The sequence below is a fragment of the Zonotrichia leucophrys genome, chromosome 2, assembly GCF_028769735.1.
Source record: "Zonotrichia leucophrys gambelii isolate GWCS_2022_RI chromosome 2, RI_Zleu_2.0, whole genome shotgun sequence".
Classification (NCBI taxonomy): Eukaryota; Metazoa; Chordata; class Aves; order Passeriformes; family Passerellidae; genus Zonotrichia; species Zonotrichia leucophrys.
Window position 1 is genome coordinate 59,603,383 of NC_088171.1, and position 19,883 is coordinate 59,623,265.

Below are 19,883 nucleotides of genomic sequence, written 5' to 3' on the forward strand. Positions count from 1 at the left end.
ACCTGCACAATGGGGTGCCCCCCTGCAGATGCTTTCACAGCCCCTCGACTGCCTTCTGTCTCGTAATGCGCTCGGTGGTGGGATTTCGGCTGCACCTCGATGCGCAGTTCGTAAGGTCCTGAGTGAGATGGCAGCTGCCAATCCAGAGCAGGCAGGGATGGGCTACAGTGGAAAGGAAAACAGATTAAAAATTAACATCAAGTACACTATCACAAACCACAAGCAACCAGCACTATTACTTTAGACACCAAGTCTCGCAGTTCATCCTTCACCGTCTTACAGTTAAAATTTAATCGATAAGGATAACGTCATGACATAAGTAATTTAGAAGGTATCGGCTATTTTAGGAAGGTTCATGGGTTGAGCATATCTGTTGGCCCAGATGCTACCTTATTTGTATCCAAAAGGGAAAATTTTTAAGACACAGATTACAAATATTATATATACTAACTCCCAAAGCAAAATAAAAAGGCAGAAAGACACGGGGGAGTTTTAGGAAAACGATTTCTGCTGTGAAAGTGAATGCCAAACTAGTTTGGCATTTAATGAATCTAAAGGGTTTCAACAAATCTGCTCTGTTTACAGGGGGTGGAAAGAAGAAGGAAAAGCTATTTCCCTGCTTCACTCCCAACACAAAGCATGTCTGAGAGCCTCGAAGCAAAGCTGATCTCTTTTGGGTTAATACATTGCAAAGGAGAAAACTCTGAAGTCAGAACTTGCTTATGAATCCTACTGATGGTGATGAGCAAGCCTGCAGAACATGCAGCTCACTCTTCTGGCTCAACACTGACTCTACAATTAACTAAAATACTAAAATACCAAGCACCTATTACCATCAAGCAGCCTGACAGCATTCAATGGTGGGAGAATGAGATTCTTAGAAACCCTCTTCCAGAATAAAACCTTGAAAATAGCTGGGAGACCTCTAAGAAATGCCAAGTTGATGCTCTGAAAGAAAAGAAACAAGGACAGTAGAAACAGCAGCCCTGAGACAGACTTACTAACCTTAAAATTTAAGCAATAAGCTTTACAGTTAAAACACTAATTTCATGTCCACTCTATATTCTTTCCTTTGGTGAATTTTCTTCACTGAGTGTCTTTCGAAAGTCTTGGCAAGTAGTTAAACAGCCCAACTGCAACACCCTTCCCTGCCCTTTCATGTGAAACTTCATTACCTCTCCCACCAGCCTGGAGAAGTCAACCAGCAAGCAGAAAATCGTGGCCCTTTGTAGATGCCATGGGCCAGGGGTCCCTGGCACCGTGAGAGGACTTGTGCCACCACACCCAGCAGGTAAGGGCTCACCAGCTCTCCCCAGCCTGCAGGGGGGCTGGGAACTGGGGATTTACTGGATCCTTGCCTCACTGCTGCAGGTCAGGAGCAAGGGCAGTCTGAGCAGTAGGGATCACAGATGAAATCTTCCCTTTCCCTGTGAGCTGCCTGAAGAGGAAGGCATGTGCAAGAGCTTCCATACTGGATGCATATACTGCAAACACTTGTTCAGCTGGAGGCTGGATACTCCATGTTACCATCCCAGTGATCCACACTCAGTGCGCTGGAATATTCCATAGGCGCTACAGCTCTCAGCAGCCCTGCTGGCTCCACTGCAGGACAGGACTTTACCACTAGCACAGGCACTTTTGTGCTTTGCCTTTTGGGTTTTTGAGTGCATATCCAGCCCTGTACCACGAGCATATTGAACTCACATCTGTTACCCCCTGTGTGCTGAGCACTGCGGAGACTTCAGGCAGTGCTGCGTTTCCCTACATTATCCTTCCTCATGTTTCACAAGTCTGAGCTGCATGCCTATGGACACACACTGTGCACATTACAGGGCTCAGCTGGAGCCAAGTCCCAGCCTGGGCAAGGACCAGGATCACCTTTGCTCCCTGGGCACCTCCTGCTGTTCCAGGACAGCTCAGTGGCAAGTTGCAGGCTCCAAACATCAAGGTATTCTGTTCTCCAGCCTTCAGGACACGGCGCCCAATAACAGAGAGAAAGGGAAGTATCCATCGTCCCAGCTCACCCTAAGGGGAAGCTTATCTAAAAGAAAGTTGTCTCTGCAGGTTCTGAGCTTCCATGAACATCTGGAGTCCAGAGAAGCCAGGGGGGCACCCTCTCCACTGGCAAGATCCTGCAAGGGACAAACTGAATTTTCCTTCTGCCCCTGCACACATGGAAGCCCCAGTCTCAGGCAGGATGTTGCACCCTCTGAGCTCCTGTGCAAACCTTTCCCCCAAAATGGCCAGGGCTCATTCTGGAGATGAGGGGAATCTCTTCTGCTACTACACACTCATACGAGGAATGAGGAGACAGCAGAAAATTATGGACAGATGGCCATTGTATGTAGCCACTGCTCTTTGCCTAGCACTTTAGGTACACATATTTTAGTCTGAAAAAAAAAAAATCTGGATGAAGCATATTTGAGTAATGATAAATGACAAAGAGTAGAGCAAAACAGCTGTGTCTCTCCTGGTGATGATCAGCACACATTTTTAAACAGATGTTTCTGGTTTTAAGTAAATTCTCACTTGATGGATTTTTTTTCTGAGGATACAACATCTATCAGATTAGAAATTTTTAACACTTAAAAGGAGAACTCTGACTGACAGCATGTAGTCCTCAAGTGAAGAGGGTTGTTTTTTTTTAAGATACATAGAAGTCATAGTTTTGTAATTAATGACATCTCTTTGAAAGAAAAGAACCAAAGAAACACACAACCTCTCCTTTTTAAATCAGCACCTGAAAATGTTAGTATAATTAAGTTGCAAAATTCATGTTCTCAAATAAAGTATGAAAACAAAAATATGGCTTGCTGTTAGCCTCAAATCTACAACCAAAATTCCAAAGCACCACCTGCCCAATTATAAATTGACAATTAATGGGAGTTTTCCTGATAAAGGAAGCAAAGTGAAGCATTTAGCAGTGTCATGGACTGGGGCTGTCAGAGCTATTTCCTGTTAGGTTATCTTCATCATGCACTTAATTTTCTGCAGCTAAACGTGGTTAAAGGAAAAAGCCACCAAACAAATGGTGTAGTGGTAAAATCAAATCTGGTTGCTGCAAATATTAATTTGAAAAGGTCCAAACTACCTCATCAAGCCAGTGTCACATGGAGGTTAGAAGACACCCATCACAGCAGTCAAGGAGAGGAATTAAAGGTCTTCATGCAGTCTTCCTATCAAATACACATCAGTGTTTTTTCCTCAGATGACATTTTCCACCAGCTGAAAACCTGTCCCATTTCTTTCTGTGCTCTAATAAATCTCACTGTAGTCCTCCTAAATGCTACAATGAGGTATGGTTACTTCAAGGCAGGTTCACAAAACCTGGTGCTAGGCTGTAGCAAATTGGCTCAATATAACTCTGTCCTACATAAATCAGATTAAAAACCAGATGAATAGTGATTTATTTTGCATACACCAGATACACAATATGATTAAATCAAAAACAGATTATCCAGTCTGGCTGACTTCTGCCTTTAACAGAAAGATTTATCAAGTTACAAAAAAAACCAGAAAAAAAAAAAAAAAGAAAGATACTAAGCAGCCCACTGGAATATATACAGGGAGGAAACAAAGCTAAAAACTTCTGCTAAACTTTTTAAAGGTGTTTAAGCTCCATTTTCACATGGCTGGTATCCATTTGGGAATTAAATTATAATTACACTTTCTAAGCTACTAGCCCAAGGCCACTGGAAAAAGAGATTCACAAACATTTTTGTTCCAAACTGCAGAAGACACAAGAACAACTGCCAGTCTCACCCTGGGACTATCCCTGTACTTGGACAAATGCTGCAGCACAGAGTCACCTACCCCAGAGCACAGAGTCACCTACCCCAGACAGCTGAGAGTGGCATGAACCCCTGCCTAGAAGGAGAAGATGCTCAGTGTCTTTCAGCACCCAAAGTAAAGTGAGTGACCTAGAAGGAATACAGCTGAGACTGGATGACCTGTGCTAAACTTAGTTTTTTCTGACAAGGAGTTTTCCTGTAGAAACAAAAACACAAACTACAAAAATCACAGGATGGCTGAAACTTTTACCAAGATGCTAGCTTGAACCTGCTCCAACTCTACACCAAATGCAATTATGGTTACGATTTATTATTTATTACTCGTCTCACATCCAAGTGGATGCCTGTGAAAGATCCTTGTGTGTGATTTTGAAAGTGTAAGAAAACAACGGTGATGGCTACGTGTCCACCAACTCGATTGTGGTCAGAAAAATAACCTGCTTTATGTTTCACCTATGACTTAACGCGGGCAGATTTTACTCTGTCTTTTTTTTGAATTTCCTGTCTGACAATTGAGCAATCTGGCTGTGGGCTGTTAAAATAGATGCTGTGTCCCACCCTAGACTTGGCTGAATTTTGCTGGCATGTGGAGCAAGTAGCTCCTCTCTAAAGTGCATGAGGTACCCTGGAATTCCTCATGCTGAAGTCTGAAAACATGAGTCGTCATCATTCTCCTACATAATACCTCACCCTTCTGTCCTAAAAATTCACACCCAGAGATTGGTTTGCAAGGGAAGTTTCACATTTGATGGCTTGGAGAAATGACAAGAAACTATTGCTGCAGGAATGGAGATAACAAGTGGCTGGCATCGCATTTCTGCTTATTCTGAATTTAGAATCCTAGGGTGTCAAAATGAGCTGGTGAAGGAAGGTCATTAATAAGATGCTCACAGGGTTGTTTGAATGAACTAAAAAAACAGTTGGGAGAAAGCGTGGGGAGAATTAAATCAAACAAACAAAAATATATCAGTTTACTGAGACAAGCTTCCAAGTAGTCTTCAGCCTTATGGTGCAACAACCAAATCTTATAAAAAGTCACTGCTATGTGATGGCAAAACAAACACTGAAAGCATCCAAACATTCCTATTCAGCAGGAATATAGCAGAAAAGAAAAAAAAGATTAGCGGCATTTTGAGCTCTTCCCTGTCCACTTCCCAGTGCCAGCCCCTCAATTAACACTAATGAGTCCCAGGAGATGGTCACTGCCACACAGCCACAAGTCCTCACTTCACTGAGTCCTGCCCAGACAGCCCTGCCTTTGCTTTGTCTGAGGAACTTCCTCTCGCCTGCCATAAACACGCAAGTTTGCCAGGGATGCACAGGTCAGCAAATCCGCTGTGGCTGCATCAATGACTGTCTCATCTCATCTTAAGATTGCTGGTACCTTTTTCTTGAGAAATTCAACTTTTCCCAAGTAGGGCTGCCCTCTACTTCATGGTCTGAAACAAAACACCTCTAAAAAAACAAAAACCAAAACCAAACAGACAAAAAACTCCTGCAAAATCAAAAGCATCTGAAAGGTCTGCAAATGAATTTTTCTTCTTTTGAAAGAAAGAAGAAAAATTTCTGCAACATTTTAAAGTCATAGTTTGTAATCACAGTTTGTTTGATACATCATTTGTATAATTACCCAATTATTGGGGGCCTCAACTTTTGCATGCTTGAGTTTAATACTGTCAGAGTCCCAAAAGTAGAATCCAAAAACTCCACAAAAAACCCCAAAAAAGTTCACTGATGCAGAAAAAAGTCAAATGTGCTTTTTGCAACTTGGAGAAAGGTATCCAACCATACATTCTCTAGGTACAGACTTCAGTCTCCATATGTAAAACTACATAATCACGTGCCTGTGAGGTGAAAACATATATGCATACTTTTGAGGTTGAAAAAGAGACAGCGGCTAAAGACAATGTGGTTTTTGACTGTTAAAAAACAATAAACTGCAGAAGTAAACACCATAGGGAGCTTTTAAAAGTCACCTGTAATACCTGCAATCTCCTTTGGGTGTGGTGGACCTCATATATGCCATACACCCAACCCGCAAACCCAACCATTTCTCCTTCTCTTGAAAAACACTACATTTAGTGCAAGTTCAAGTGTTAAAGGCCAACACATTCCTTGGATTAAACTGATTACACTTGATAGAAATACAATGCACTACTTTTCGAAGAGTAAGAAACTGCCTCTGAGAAATCTCAGTTTGTGTTTAATCAAGTACAGCAGGTGAAGAGGAATTCATATAAAATGTGCAAGATACTCAGAAACATGGCACTTAGGTGAGTGACTATACTTTTTGTTGTGATATAGGGGGATTTAGGACCTGCTTATGAGCAGGTGCAGAATACAAAAAATGGGATTTCAGTTTGGAAGTAGTCACTAACAGTGCCCCCATAGCCAAGGGCAGAAGTCCAGTCTTGTACTTCCTTTTGGTTTTGGCATTTTTGCCCACAAGACATCCTGCATTACATAGCACTTAGGAGAGATGGAGAAATGGCATAGAAGGAACACCACTGAAACAGCAAGGGTTTGAGAAACACAGAGTCTCCTCTGCTTGTACAGTTACTGCCCAATAGAGTGCTTCTCTTAAAATTATTTCCTACAGTAACTCTAAGAGAGATACAACAGACTAGTTGCATTTGAATGAGACAGCACAATGCACAAATACTAAAAGAAAAAAGTATGTTGGAAATAAAACTGAAAGAGAGCTTCACAAAGACCATCTCTTGACTCTGCATGATGATCTACCTCCAGGGCTTTTTGAGGCAGACTGGTATATTTAGATAACTATTTTGGTCTAGAAAAGGTGTGATTCCCATTGTTACCTCACGGCTTGCTCCAGTGCTTCCCCTGGAATGTCTGCTTGGCCTTTAAATATTTTCTACGTCCGAAGATTTGTTGCAAGGCCCTGGGCTGCAACCAAAGCACTGTAGCCAAATCCCCGCCAGCCCTGGGTTAACCTGTGCAGCTCAAGCCTCAGCTGTGACGTCAGGCTCTCTCCTGCCACCCTGCCCTGTGATCCTCTGCACCCTCTGAGTCCTGTGCAGGAACAGTCACATGATCGTAGTCTGAAAGGAGATGTGTGAGCCCAGATCTGCACCACAGAGCCACGGCCTGGGGACTGGGCTGAGCATCCCAGCTCACGAAACACATAAAGACTCGATTTCTGTTAAGGCAGACATTATTATAGCCTCATTATATACCCTTATTATTCCCCTGCTCCAGGATTTGAAAAGTCTAACGCAGGCTGAACTTTAATTATGAAAAATTAAAAACATCATCAATTTTAGTAACAATAGCAAAAAGCAGTTTCCTTTTTAGACTGATGCCCACTATAAAACCTTGGGAACGGAGACAGCACTCAGCCGATGATGTGCCTGAGCCTGCTCCCTCCTGCTCCCAAAGAGATGGGAATGCAAGAGAGGGAGGGAAAGGCGTCAGTGATTTTCCAAGGCATGCTGGCTTTTGATGAAAACTGTACCGCATATTCAGGAAGGGACAGAGGAGGTAATCAAATCTGGTTATCTCAAAATCATTATGACCGGGTAGATTTTGGAGCCTGAGTTGTTTGTTGGAATCCACCCCTCCAGTCCTCACGTTTGAAATAGAACAGATGTGTAACATAACAGGAAAAAAATCCAGCTCTGTTGTGACAAATTCTTAACCAATTTTTTTGGAAAGATTTAAAATAACAGTTTCTGTTGCGTAGGCTGTGATCCTGTTGACGTCCGTGCTCACTTGCCCAGTACTTTCATATACATAAAATGAGAGGTATTTTTGGTGGAAGGAAGCACTGTCAGTCTATCTGATTGGTAAAATAACTTAAAAATCACATTTCAACAGTAACTTCCAACTGCCCTAGAGCACGAGTTAATGAGATCACATGGAAACATATTGCAAACCAGGAAACATATTTTATACAAGACCAAAACAGTGGAAAAAATGTTAAATACACAACATAGTGGGGCTTCGTTCTGTGCACTTCACCTTTCTTGTTTGTGTTAGCACACAGGCACGCCGGGTGCCTCCTGACGGAGCGCGGCACAGCGCCTACGGCCGCTTGCTGCAACGGAAAGATAAAAGCCTGTTTGGGCAAACTGTCCTATTCCTGCCCTTGAAGTCATCGACAAAAAGCTGCCCCTGACACAACAGCTGAGGGCCAGCCTCTCTGATGAACATGGGCTACTTGGCACTGCACTGGGGGAACATAAAAAGGCTTTTTCTAAGTAAATGGGAAGGCTCTGAAGGATTTGCCTGGTGTTAGAAGTCTCCACCCCAGCTCCGAAAGATGAGTGCCTAACTCTGGGTGGCCAACACCCAAAGGGGTTGCTGCGCTTCCCAGCACTGATTTGAGTCAGGGTCTTGAAAGGAGCTTGGCAATGCAGAGGAGAATGGGAATGATGAGGAAGGGGAGTGTGCTGCAACATTAAGAGCCATGGACCACTCCACCTCAGTTTCCGGAGACAGCACAAGGCAGAGAGGTGCTGGCTGAAGAAAGGTGAGACTGACAAGGCTGAAAACCAGGAAATGCATTGCTAACTAAAACACTTCAGCTACACACTTACTGCTTTCATTTTGAGAAAGGCAGCTTCACTGTCAAGAGCAAGAAGCCAGGTGTGCTTGGGGAGGAGGAGGAAAGGGGGTGACCATCAGAATCAGGGACTAGGAACAACCTACAAGCCCTTGGAAAGCTGAACTATTTTCCTGCACCACATGCCTCTTACAGAAGACTCCAAAATAAAGTCGATATCTACGACAGAAGGAAAATGCAATGAATGTAACTAAGATTTCAGCTATTCTGTACAGCTTCCTACCCAGAGCCCTGTTGTGATTATTATAAATTTGATGAACAGATTTAACCACCAGCAGCTGAAAGATTAGTTTTTCTTCTTTAAACAGAAGTAGCAGGGAAGACAAAAAAACCCAGAGAATCACTGTCCAGTAGAGACAGAAAAATATTGACAGACAGCCTTCAGATGAGCTGAAAAAATTTCAGATAAACTGAAATAATTCACAAAAGAACCATCTTCTTAATTAACTTGTATTCACTGTGTACAAAGCATAAATGTAAAAGGCCCTGCAACAATCACCATAATGAGATCATATGCTTGTCCAGCAATATAAAAATACTGAGACATAATAAACTTCAAGTAAAGCCACAGGTTTGTTGGCACGAAATGGTCCTGCTCCCTGAGCTTCCGAATGCCCGATTTCCAGACTTCCCAGCCTGGGGCTCATCCCCTGGAAAGTGGATAACTGGTTACACCCTATGCATAGCCAGCTCCTTGAACAGCCTCTTTCACCCTTCAAGGCCTGACTCGTGGTTAGACCACACCAACAACAGAGGCAGTGTCACAAGACACAGTTAAGTGGAGTGAGTGGATGGGCAGATTTGGCAGGAAACGAGACAGGAAGGAAAAGGAGGAAACAAGAGCATGCAATAAAGATACTACTGGGATTGTCCTCTAAGTTGGGGTTCCTTACCTCATGTAGGATGTTGGAGATAGAGGCTTTGGTTTGGCCCACTGATAAGGATGCTGTGGCACAGACAAGTACTGATCGCAGAAGTTTCCTTTCCTGATGTGCTGGAAGCTGGAGAAGTCTTCTGGTGACAAATCGGCAGTTGGCGATATGGTCCCATGATCCTCGCCAGCCGGCTCCGTTTTGAGAGTCATGGATGGGGTGTGATCAATGGTGGTCTTCCTTGACTTGATGGGAATCCCATCGTTCATATCGAGGGTGCTGTCAGTGGTGAGGGCGTTGATGGCAGCGACGATGGCGGAGCTGGTGTACTGGTTTGTGTTCCCCAGCCACGTGTCATCCGTGACACTCACCCGCGGGGAGTTTTGCGGAGAAGGAGTGGGGGAGTGGTGTGGGGAATAGGAAGTCTGCCGGCCATTTAGGCTGTACTTCCTTTTGTTGCAGGGAGACGGAGGCCTGGAGTTGCGAGCCCCCAGCCAGTTCTCCTCTGTGATGCTCGTTCTGGGAGACGCCGATGGAGAGTGCCTCGGGGAACTGAGCAAAGTGCAGGCCACCATGCTGCGCTGGTAGCCCTCCTCTGTGTCGGTGGTCTTTGGAGACACACACGGGGACTGCCACGGAGAGGTCTGAGGTGAAGTGTATGGATATGAGTAGTTGGACTCATAGGAAGACGCTTCAGAGTTGCAGCTTCTGGAAGACAAGCTACTCGCTGGACTGAGGCAGGACGGGTCTCTGTACGCCTCGATGTTCGGCAAGTTCAAAGTGGCAGTGGAAGGCGACCGCTTGGCGTTAGGGATGGCCTCCTCCACCTCATCGTGGAAAAACTGGTTGTTGTTGTGATGCAACCCCATGTAAGACGTGATCTCAATTCTGGGGCTCTCCAGCGCTGGAGCCCCATTAGGTCTCATGTTTGGCGGCAGGTAGTACTCGGAGGCTCCACTGTCAATGTGTCCTCCATATCCAGAGGGATGGTTTGTCGATGGGACAACTGAAATGACGGGATTTGATGTCTGCAGGCCATGACATGGAGTTGACAGTGAGGAATGTGCCACATTTAGAGGCAAGCCAGCATTTACATTTGAAGATGCATAATTATAGTGTTCTGGAAGAAACAAACAAACAACAAAGAATGACATGAGGTGCTGCACAAATATACTCACTTAGTAACATACCCAGCTGAAATGGTGGGACATGGCACAACACACAAAAGCACAGCTCTCCTCAACAGCACAGCCCAGAGGTGTGCCATGCTGGGCAAAAGGCTGCAGACTAGCATCCTTGATAACACCACCAAGGAACAGAACAAGACAAGATATCTTGGGATGGGGAATGTATGCAGACAGAGCTGGTCTTGAGAACACGGTTCCTAGGTGAACCTTCAAAGCAAAAAAATTGAGTCGTCAAACAACATTGCTTCAGGATTCTGGGAGACTGCAGCCTTTGGAGATGCAGCTGAAGAGATGTGTTTTTACATAAGTGAGAGTAACTCCCTCACTGAAAAGTTGGAATACACAAAAAACTGGACAAAAAATCAAAAGTGGAAGCAGACTAAAGCAAAGAAAAAGATCAACTGCATTCTGTTAAAAAAATTATACACAATCGAAATTTCCATTACAGCAAGTTTCCAACTGGTTCCAGTTAACTAGGATTTTGGAAAAAGATGGATCTATTGATCTGCTCTGGTTTCTGGGACCACTTATCCTCCAGCCCAACTGGCAGAGGCCAGGTGAAGGATAAACATGGATGTCTCACTACTCAGCGACAGCTGAAATTCCTCTGAAATTGCTGGTTATTGCACACGCCACATCAAGCGCTGCCAGCAGCGTGCTCTGGGCCAGCTCTCCAACCATTTAACAGTATAAAAGCAAGAACAGAGCTGCACAGCCAGTGTGGAAAACCTGGAAAGTGACAGATCACATCACAGCCCTGTGCCAATGGGCTTCCTGACCAAGCACAAGGAACAACATGCCCTTTGCACGCCTCCATCCCTGTAGAGCAGCATCCCTGTGGACCAGTGTTTCAAAACTGGTCCACATGGCATTATCTCTGCTTAGCCTGAATATCTGCCTGCTGAAGGCATTCCTTCAGCTCCGCTCCCTTGTCCCAGGGATGCATAAGTGACTCTTTTTGTCACCCTGAGATATTGGTGGGCTGCCCGTGGGGGAAATGGGCAGCCCTCAACCAAGGACAACATGCCCCTGGTGCTCTGAGTTGTGGTGGGATGAGGAATCCTCACCTCTATTCTTCCTGATATAGGGAGGCTCTGCGTCACCAGGACACACGAACCAGACACGTAAGCCCTAACACCAGTATCTCTTACTTTACTGGAAAAAGAGAGCAAAATCTTTGTATCAGGGACAATGATTGCTGAACTCTGAGTCTGGGTAAGGCTGGTGTACAGGTTCCTCTCAGAAGTCTGGAAATGCACCCAGCTCCAGCCCCAAGCTGTGCTTGCAATGCATCAGCCTTCCCTGAGGTTTATTATGGCAGCAGCATCACTTTCCTGCAGGACAGAGGGAAACTCCACATGCCCCTCGGCCACAGCCAGTCCACATGGGAAACCTGTCACTTTCTATCCCAGGAGGCAAGTTCCCTTGGCAGTCATCTTGCGTACCTTCCCTCGGAAGATATGGAAAGGCTGTGTTAATTACTGCAGCTGCTATTCCAGAGGTGACCAGGGAGCTCTGCAAATGCAAACAAGCCTCCAAGCTGGTAACCAGCACAGCCAGCTATTCTCTTTCTCTTGTTTATCAGCTCAGCCCTCTCTGGTGTCATCCACCTGTGATCCCACGCTCACCTTTCTCTCTGGCAACGACTCCAAGGCAAACGGTACTTAGGAAAAATTAATGTGCTGTGGCAGCTTCACAGCAGCTCCAGCTGATGCATGTCATAGCAGGTAACAGTTGGGAATGATGAGCAACAACACCTTTTGAACTTGCTCTCTAGTCTGCCCTCAGATACTGGCCATTTGCTCAGGAAGGGTCATTAAATTACACTGCAGTGTGCCACAAATAACACTGGATTATTCAAAACATGCTGCAGCTTCACACTCTATTCAAACAACCAAGGAAGCAGGAAATACAGCAAAAGAGGTGCTACTTGACAAAATCCAACTGCATTGGTCACACCAAGGGGCAGATCTGCCAGGGGGATCAGAATTCCTTCCTTCCAAAATCAGTTCTGTTTTGTTGCTGCCCTGCCACTTGGCCGCACAACCCACAACCACCACCACTTCCCTCCCTCCTACCCGTCATGGAAAAAACCCCTGACATGGTACAGCTGTGGTAAGACCTTATCTGTTTCAGAAACTAGCTCAGAGAAAGGGTCTAGAGTAGTGCCTTCAGGGCAGCTTCAGCCCCTTCACTGCTTCCTCCCGCTCCAGAGGAAGGTGATGTCCATGTCCTCACTGCTGCTGGGACTCTGGCTGTGCTCTTCTTCCACATACCCTTCCACAGGCTCCTGCTCTGGCACACAGCTGGAAGGCACTGTGACATGGCACAGCTGGGAACCGCTCCCAGCCAGTCCCTACCACGCACCATACAGCCAGACACTCCAGGCAGGGACTGGGGGCTCGGCAGGCTGCCCCAGCTCTGCACCCACCAGGTGGGCTTTGCCTCTGCTGACTGCGGAATCAGCGCTCTTAGATCTTGTATTAAAAATAAATAGGTAAACAAACAAAATAACAGGGACAAGTACTGTGAGCCCAGCAGTTTGCTCAAATTCTAATGCATGACTGGAGTGAATTCAAACACTGCAGTCTGCTGGAGATCTGCAGCCCATACTCAATAGGCAATACAAAGCTCAGATGAGCCTTTGGAATCCAGTTTTAAAAAAATTATTAAAAGACAGCCTCAAGTGCTATAAGCAACAAGTTCCTTAATTCACATGACAAGAAATAGCCACTTTTAGAACTATTATGCTTTTTTTTTTTTAAGCAAACTTTTAAAGGCCCAAGAAAAATAATGCCATACAATTCATAGTTTGTGTACAATAGTACACAAAATAAAAAGATGCAAAATCCAAAGCCTTCCAAACATATTTAGGTATCTTAAAATTACAAGCAGCATGTAGAAAATATGTCTACCAAATATAAAAGCCAGAACTAGGAACAAGACAGAGACCTTGGTTTGTGGGCTAAAAACCACCAGCTAAAATTTCTGAAATAAGCTCATTCTCCAAAACTTCCATATTTACAAAATTCATCAAACACACATCCATAGTCAGCATTTATAACATGCTGATGTTTTCCTCACCAGGGTGAATGAGACAAGTAGAAATAAAATCTTGCATCACATAATGTAGGATATTTTGACAGTCCTGATGCAGATGAAAGGCAGGTAACACCTGTGCCGTGGTGTCACTGTTATGACTGTGATTCACAGAGGCACCCAGGACCAGTGTACAGACTACCAAGACACATTTAATAGGGTATTTTAATATCCTGGGCCAAAGCCCAGTATCAGATAGACCAGTGCAGGTTTGCATCAGTTCTGCTCCAACAAATCCACACTCATGGTAAGTATAACTAGGACAAGAAATTGGACCCTTTTGAGTTGTGAGCACACCTCCACATATTACATTTCCCTTTGTAGCAGTTAAAAAGCTCCTTCTTTTCCTCTAGTTATTTCACAGTAAGCAAGTTTTATTCCTTTCAATCATTAATGGTCAGATCCTGCAAGGCATTGAGCACCATCGTTTTTTATTTACATATTTTAAATAGGAATGCTGAACACCTGCAGCTTGTAGGGTCTTTAGAGAAGATGAGGGCTGTCTTACATTACTCAAGATGAAGCCACACCTATGTCTGTGTTTAAATTCATGCTTTCAAAATTGCCTAATGAAGTACTTTTCTCACACTAGGACTTTGACATTAATTTGCTTAGGCCCCTCCACTTTAGACACTCAGATGTCTAATTGCTAGAACGCTTATCAGAAAAGCTTGGTATGAAATTGCCTTCTTCTAAAAACTAGAAGCTCATAACAACTATTTGGACACTGACATTCTCCCAGAGAGGTGGGCAACTGGGGAGAGCTAGGAAGGTGCAAACACCTTCGCTCATGTCTTGGCAGGCTGCGTTAGGCAGCCAAGGATTTGCAAACCTGCTAGAATTTCCAGGCAAAAAGATAAGGCACAGAGCAAACACAGCCCTACTCTGAGGCAGCGTTAAGTCATCCACTTGTACAAGAGCTCTTTACGGTGACCCACTATCACCGACGCTGCAGTGAGTTAACCACGCACCAGGAAGCGGCAACCTTCTTTCTCTGCCAGTTCCAGCCTTGTTCGCCTCATTTCCACCTCAAGCGTTGCTTAAAAGCCATAAAAACAGACAGCCGGACCGAGACACCAGAGTTGGAAACAGTTGTGACGCGTGACAAATTCACGCCCGTTATTTTTATTTGCGGATGACCTTCAAGCTAAACCCTGAGCCTAACTCCGGCTCACGGGGGGATGGGGAAAGGAGGCTCAAGTGAGTTCTCAACCAGGCCATCTCTGTCACGGGCGAGACCCAAAGCCAGCCGGGCAAGCCGTGCGAGCGGTCAGCGAGGGGGTCCGGACATTTCAAACAACTCCAAACTTCTAAAAACTCTGCACCGGCGGCCCCCCTGGGTCGCCTCCCCCTGCACCTCGTTCGGCTGCTGCCACGGACCCGCCAGAGGAGCGCCTGCCGCCCGGTCAGGACTCTACCCCGCTCGCCGCGGCCCCGCTCGCCGCTTCCCGGCGCGACTGAGGTGACCAGCGCCGCCCGGGGCCGGGCAGACCTGTCCGGGCGGGACTGCCGGCTCCGCCACCCCGCGAAGGGAGGTAGCCTTTTCCCCTCCCGAACGGGGCAGCGCAAGGAGGGCTCCCCGCAGCATCCCGCCGCCGGCACCCCCGGAGGTACCCCGGCCGCCCTGCCGCGACCCACCTCCACCCTCATCGCTGTGCTTGAACTCGAAGAGGAAATCGAAGTCAAACTCCTGCTCGGCCTCCACGCCCGTCATGGCTCCGGTCGCGACCCCCGCCACGCTCCGGCACCCTGGCAGCGGTGGTGGCGCAGCCGCGGCCCGCCCCGTCGCGCCCGGACACCTGCTGCCGGCGGGCCGGGCTGCGCGGAGCCCCGGCACGGCGTGGGACGGCTGCGCTCGGTAACGTGATCTCGGCCCCGACGGGCGGCCTGTCTCGCTGCCGCCTCCGATCCGCCCTCCCGCGCGCTGTTGATGTTTCCGGGTCGATGCAAACAACCGCAGTGCCCGGCCCCCCCGCACCCTCCCGCCGGGGCTCTGCCCCTGCAGCGCAGCCCGTGCTCCGCGGGAACCCTCTCCCCACCCGGGGCACCGGGGGAGACCCAGACCGCCGAGGCCTCGCCGTGGGCGGGATGGGGAGCCCGGGGGTGGGCAGAGAGCGGGAGTTCACCTGCTCCCGACCGGCGGTAACGGTGTGGGGCCGGAGCGGCTCCTGTCGCGCTTCAGCGGTAGGGAAGTGGGGACGGAGGGCTGCTCAGCCCACTCAAGGGGGACACCGGCGTGTTCCCTCTTCGCTGACGACTGATAAAGTTTCTTCCGTGGATGCCCACCACGCCGCGTCTGAGAGCCAAGAGGCTCCGCTTTCATTTATTTATTATTAATTTCACTTAGTCGCAGCACCCACTAGTGCCAGCTGCTATAAAAAGCGCAGTAAAGCGGGTCTCGGAACGCTGCCGGCCGCCTCCGTGCGCCGGAGAGGGAATGGTCCTCTCCGGGCCGCCGCCACACACCGGGAGGGCGCCTGCAAAGGGGTCCGGTGGCTGTGCTGACAGGACTCTGCCCGGCCTGTCTCTCTTCCCGCTCGTACGGGATACAAATTAGGGGAAAAGTAAATTAAGACTTTCTTTATGTTTCGAGGTGCTTTCCTGTCATGTTACACCGGGCCCTTCTAAAGATCCCCGCCAGGCAAAGGAGCGTCCGCCCCAGCAGCTCGGCTCGGCTCCTCAGTTGCCGAAGCTTCAGGTCGGGTTTCAAAAGGAACAGTTTTTTAAAGCAGTTTTGGAAATAGTATTCTCTTATAAACTGAGGGAATACCATTTTCCAGGCTTGCGACCGAAATCTCCGTTCTAAAGTGCCAGGAAAACACAATTTTTTTCCATCTGAGCCCATTATTCTTTTCCCCCTCCTCGCCGGGACGAACATCCTTGCAGGCTGGGCTCTGGCAGGAGCCGAGCTGAGCTTCGCCCCGAAGGGGCCGTGAGTGCCGAAATGCCGGGGCTGACCCACCCGAGTGTGCTGAAAGCCTTGGCAGCAGGGGAACCGCTCCCCCTGCGCCTGCCCCGACCGTGGTCGCCCCGGGGCGCCGGCTCAGGCCGCGCCGCAGGGAGGAGCGGCCCGCTTCCCCCGTGCCCCTCTCTGCCCAGGGCCTACAGGCGGGACAGCCGCCAGGCCCCCGGTTCCAGCAGTGTCAACCCTCCCTGACACTGCTCTGCTCCAGACGCCCATCTCCTGGAGTGCCCCGGCAGGGAGGAGAGGAGAAGCTCCCAAGTACCTGCTGCCCTCGATCCTTCGTCTCTCCCCCATGAGGTACCTGCAAGATTGGTGAACTGTCTCACACTATTTAGAGACGGCTTGATTTGTCAGTGACATTAGTATTAGTACCATCAATGAAATATTTCAATTGGCACCCTTCCTGTGAGAAGGAGAAAGAGGAAAGATGTGCCATGAAAAGGTTAGAAACGAAGCGACACCACATGTGCGGACAGATTAACAGTGGCCCTCCAGCTAACAGTCCAGTTCGAAACAGTGTCATTGAACTGAGGAGAGAGAAACGAGCTATGGGGAGGCAGTGCGCCCTGGCAAGGCCATTTCCGTGTCACCAGCCGCCCTTGCACACCCACGGACTGATCTACCAGCTCAGCCGCTGCCCACCCAGCCTCTCCTTGGAGTTAATTGGACTTGTTCCAACTCCACAAAGTGGGTTCAACAAGGGATGCGTCAGATGGTCTGCTTCAGCTGCAGCCCCCCAGCCTGAAGTGAAATGTAACTTGTCAATGGCATTAAACCTGGCATAAACACTGGCATTTTCAAAGGTAAAGGACACCACCCAAAAAAAACCCGAGGTCCTCCCACTGGGACTCTTCGCACATTTCTTCCCAGACTAAACAAGAAATAAAGTATTTTCTTTGATTGTTGTAGTTTGGCAATCAAATGGCACCTTAATTTGCAGGCAGCAATCCTGACGTGCAGGGCTCCCCTGCGTGTTTCCTGGATTGGGTCACTCTTTCTGGCTGGACTCATTTTCTTAGTCCCTTACAAAATACACCACACCACTGGGAAAGAGAACTATCAACGAGGGTTGGCACATTTTAACATAGGCATCAGAAATGCCACAGAAATAAAGCCTCATCCTTTACAAGAGGCTGCAGAAGGCTTTTTATGTCAGCTGCCTCTGGATGTAATTTTTACAAACGGTGTATTCAGTGTGCTTGGAGCCCAGGGCATTGGAAGAGCCGTGCGTGCAGCCCACGGATGTCTGAGTGTGCGACTGGCACGCCAGCCACTTCTATTAAATACAGTATAATTAACTTCCATCCCAAAAGGCTCTCCACTTCGCAAGCCACAGTTAGAGCCGCGCTTGTAGATTTCGCCCTGGCAGAATCTTGTCAACTGCAATGAACCCCAAGGGTGAAAACAGCTGTGTAAAAATAAATATTAAAAAAAAAAAAACCAAAAAAAAGAGAAAGAGAGAGAGAGAGAGAGATGGGTCTTGAGCTCCCTTCCAGCTTTCCGGGGACAAATCCGGGGAATGGAATCCCGTTGTCCCACGCTGCAGAAAGAACGAGGCGGACATGGACAACCCCCCCACTTCGCCTCTTCACAACTTTCTCTGCCCGGGACGTGCGAGCTCGCTGTGCCCTGCCCGAGCCCCAGCAGCAGCCGCTGCAAAGCGGCGGCACCACTGGATAGGGAGGAAACTTGTGAGCCGGGGAAAGCCGGGAGGGGAGCAGAGAGCCGTCGGGCCCGCAGCGGGGAGCCGGGATCTGCCCCACACCTGCCGCGGCGCGGAGGCGATGCCCGGCGGGGATGCCTGCGAGGTCCCGCTGCCGGGGCCGAAAGGAGCCGTAAGCAGCGGCACGGTCCGAAAGTTTCGGCGGTAGGTGGATAGCGATGCTCCGGGGGGAGAACAGTGTCTCGATTGGCAAGAAGGGAGGGCGAAGTCAGCCAGACGCTACCCATGGCAGGAGCCAAGTTCAGCCGGGAGGAGCTGCCCGCGTCCCGAGCTCTGCTCCCACCATCTGTCCCTCTAGAAACTTTGCCACTGTGTTTTCAGGGCACTTTTCGCGGCAGGAGCAGAGAAAGAAGCTGTGATTCAGACCTGGGATAGAAGGGCAAGCGCTCCCCCCGAGCCGGGACGGCGGCGGCAGCGCGCCCGCCTGCCGGGGGCGCGGGGTAAGCGGGGCGGCGGAGCCCCGCAGCGCGGCCGCGGCGTGCCCGCCTGTCTCGGTGTGCCAGGAGCGCCGGTACGGCGCCTGGCACTGCCCAGGACTCCTTGCTTTTCCCGGGAACGTGACTGCCTGCAACGATGGGCTGTATACTGACCCCCCCCAAATCAAACCCCGGGATGGGGAGGGAATCCCCGAGCGTGCGCCCCTGACAGGATCCCCGGCGCCCTCGTAGCCCCTCCGGCAGCGGGCCCGGGCCCAGGACCGGCGGAAAGCGGCCGGGAGCAGCGGCGCGGCTGCGGCGGCGCCCTGCGAGAGGCGAAAGAGACACCTATTGGCAAGCGGCCGCCGGCGAGCCTCCGGGCCGCCGCGGGGAAACACCGGGGGACACCTTCGCCCGCCCGCCCTCCGCCCCCCGCAGCGCCGCCCGTTACCTTCCTCCGCCGCCTTCATGGTGCTGCCGAGCGGGCGAGCGCCGTCCTGCGGGGCCGCCGCCGGCCTCTCTCTCCCGCTGGATGGGTCCCGCGACGGCGGCGCGGCGGCGGCCGGCGGGGCAGCGCTTGGCATCCACCCGGCGGGGCGGCGGAGCCCTGCGCCGCGCCCTGGGCCACTGCCGGCCCCTCGTCGCCTGTCCCGCCTGTCCCGCGCCCCCCCGCCCGCCTTCACGACCCGGTGACCGGGACCGCGCCGCCCCCGGCGTGGTAGCCGCGCCCGCGGAGGCACAGGAGCTCGCCGCCGCCGCCCCCCCGGGGACGGGGCATGGAGAGGAGGGCGGGTGTGCGTGGGGACTTCGGAGGCACTGCCCGCGCTGAGGCGGCGGGACGGGGCGGCGGGCGCTGCCGCCCGCGGAGAGCTGCAGCCAGGGGACGGGGGCAGTGAGTGTGCGGAGCGGGGAAGTCTCGCTCTGACGCAGGGCTGCGCTGCCCGGCGCCGCCTTTTTAAAGCTGGAAAACACCCCCCCCCCCCCCACCTCCCTTCCCCTCCCGGTCCCTCTCCCCGCCCCGGCCCCGTGATGTCAGCCGGGCCCCGGCCCCGCCGCCGGCGGGCGGCCAGCGGGAGGCGGGCACCGGCGGGCACCGACGGGCCCCGGCCGCCCGGCCCTCCACGGGGCACGGCGCCCGCCCAGCCCCGGCCCCGCCGCCACGGCCAGCGGGGTCCCCTCAGCCTGCGGGAGCCGGGTGCCCTCCTGCGGGAAACGGGCGGCGCGCCGGGGTCGCAAAGTAAAGAT

At 49.9% G+C, this 19,883-nt stretch overlaps 1 protein-coding gene across 5 annotated transcripts in view; it reads right to left on the reverse strand.

The window, feature by feature from the left end:
- NFATC1 (nuclear factor of activated T cells 1) overlaps nt 1-19,266 on the reverse strand; it is a 109,522-nt gene extending 90,256 nt beyond the window's left edge. For 4 of the 5 annotated variants that reach the window (XM_064705155.1, XM_064705154.1, XM_064705152.1 and 1 more), the window contains exons 1-3: nt 19,090-19,266; nt 9,270-10,368; nt 3-162 (exon numbers count right to left, since the gene is read on the reverse strand). In XM_064705155.1, the coding sequence (XP_064561225.1) occupies nt 3-162; nt 9,270-10,368; nt 19,090-19,222 (1,392 nt within the window). In that variant the 5' untranslated portion in view covers nt 19,223-19,266. Of the gene's footprint in view, nt 1-2; nt 163-9,269; nt 10,369-15,172; nt 15,265-19,089 lie in introns of those variants that run through there. The other variant, XM_064705153.1, reaches the window with a different exon arrangement.
- Between the last annotated feature and the right edge of the window lie 617 nt (nt 19,267-19,883).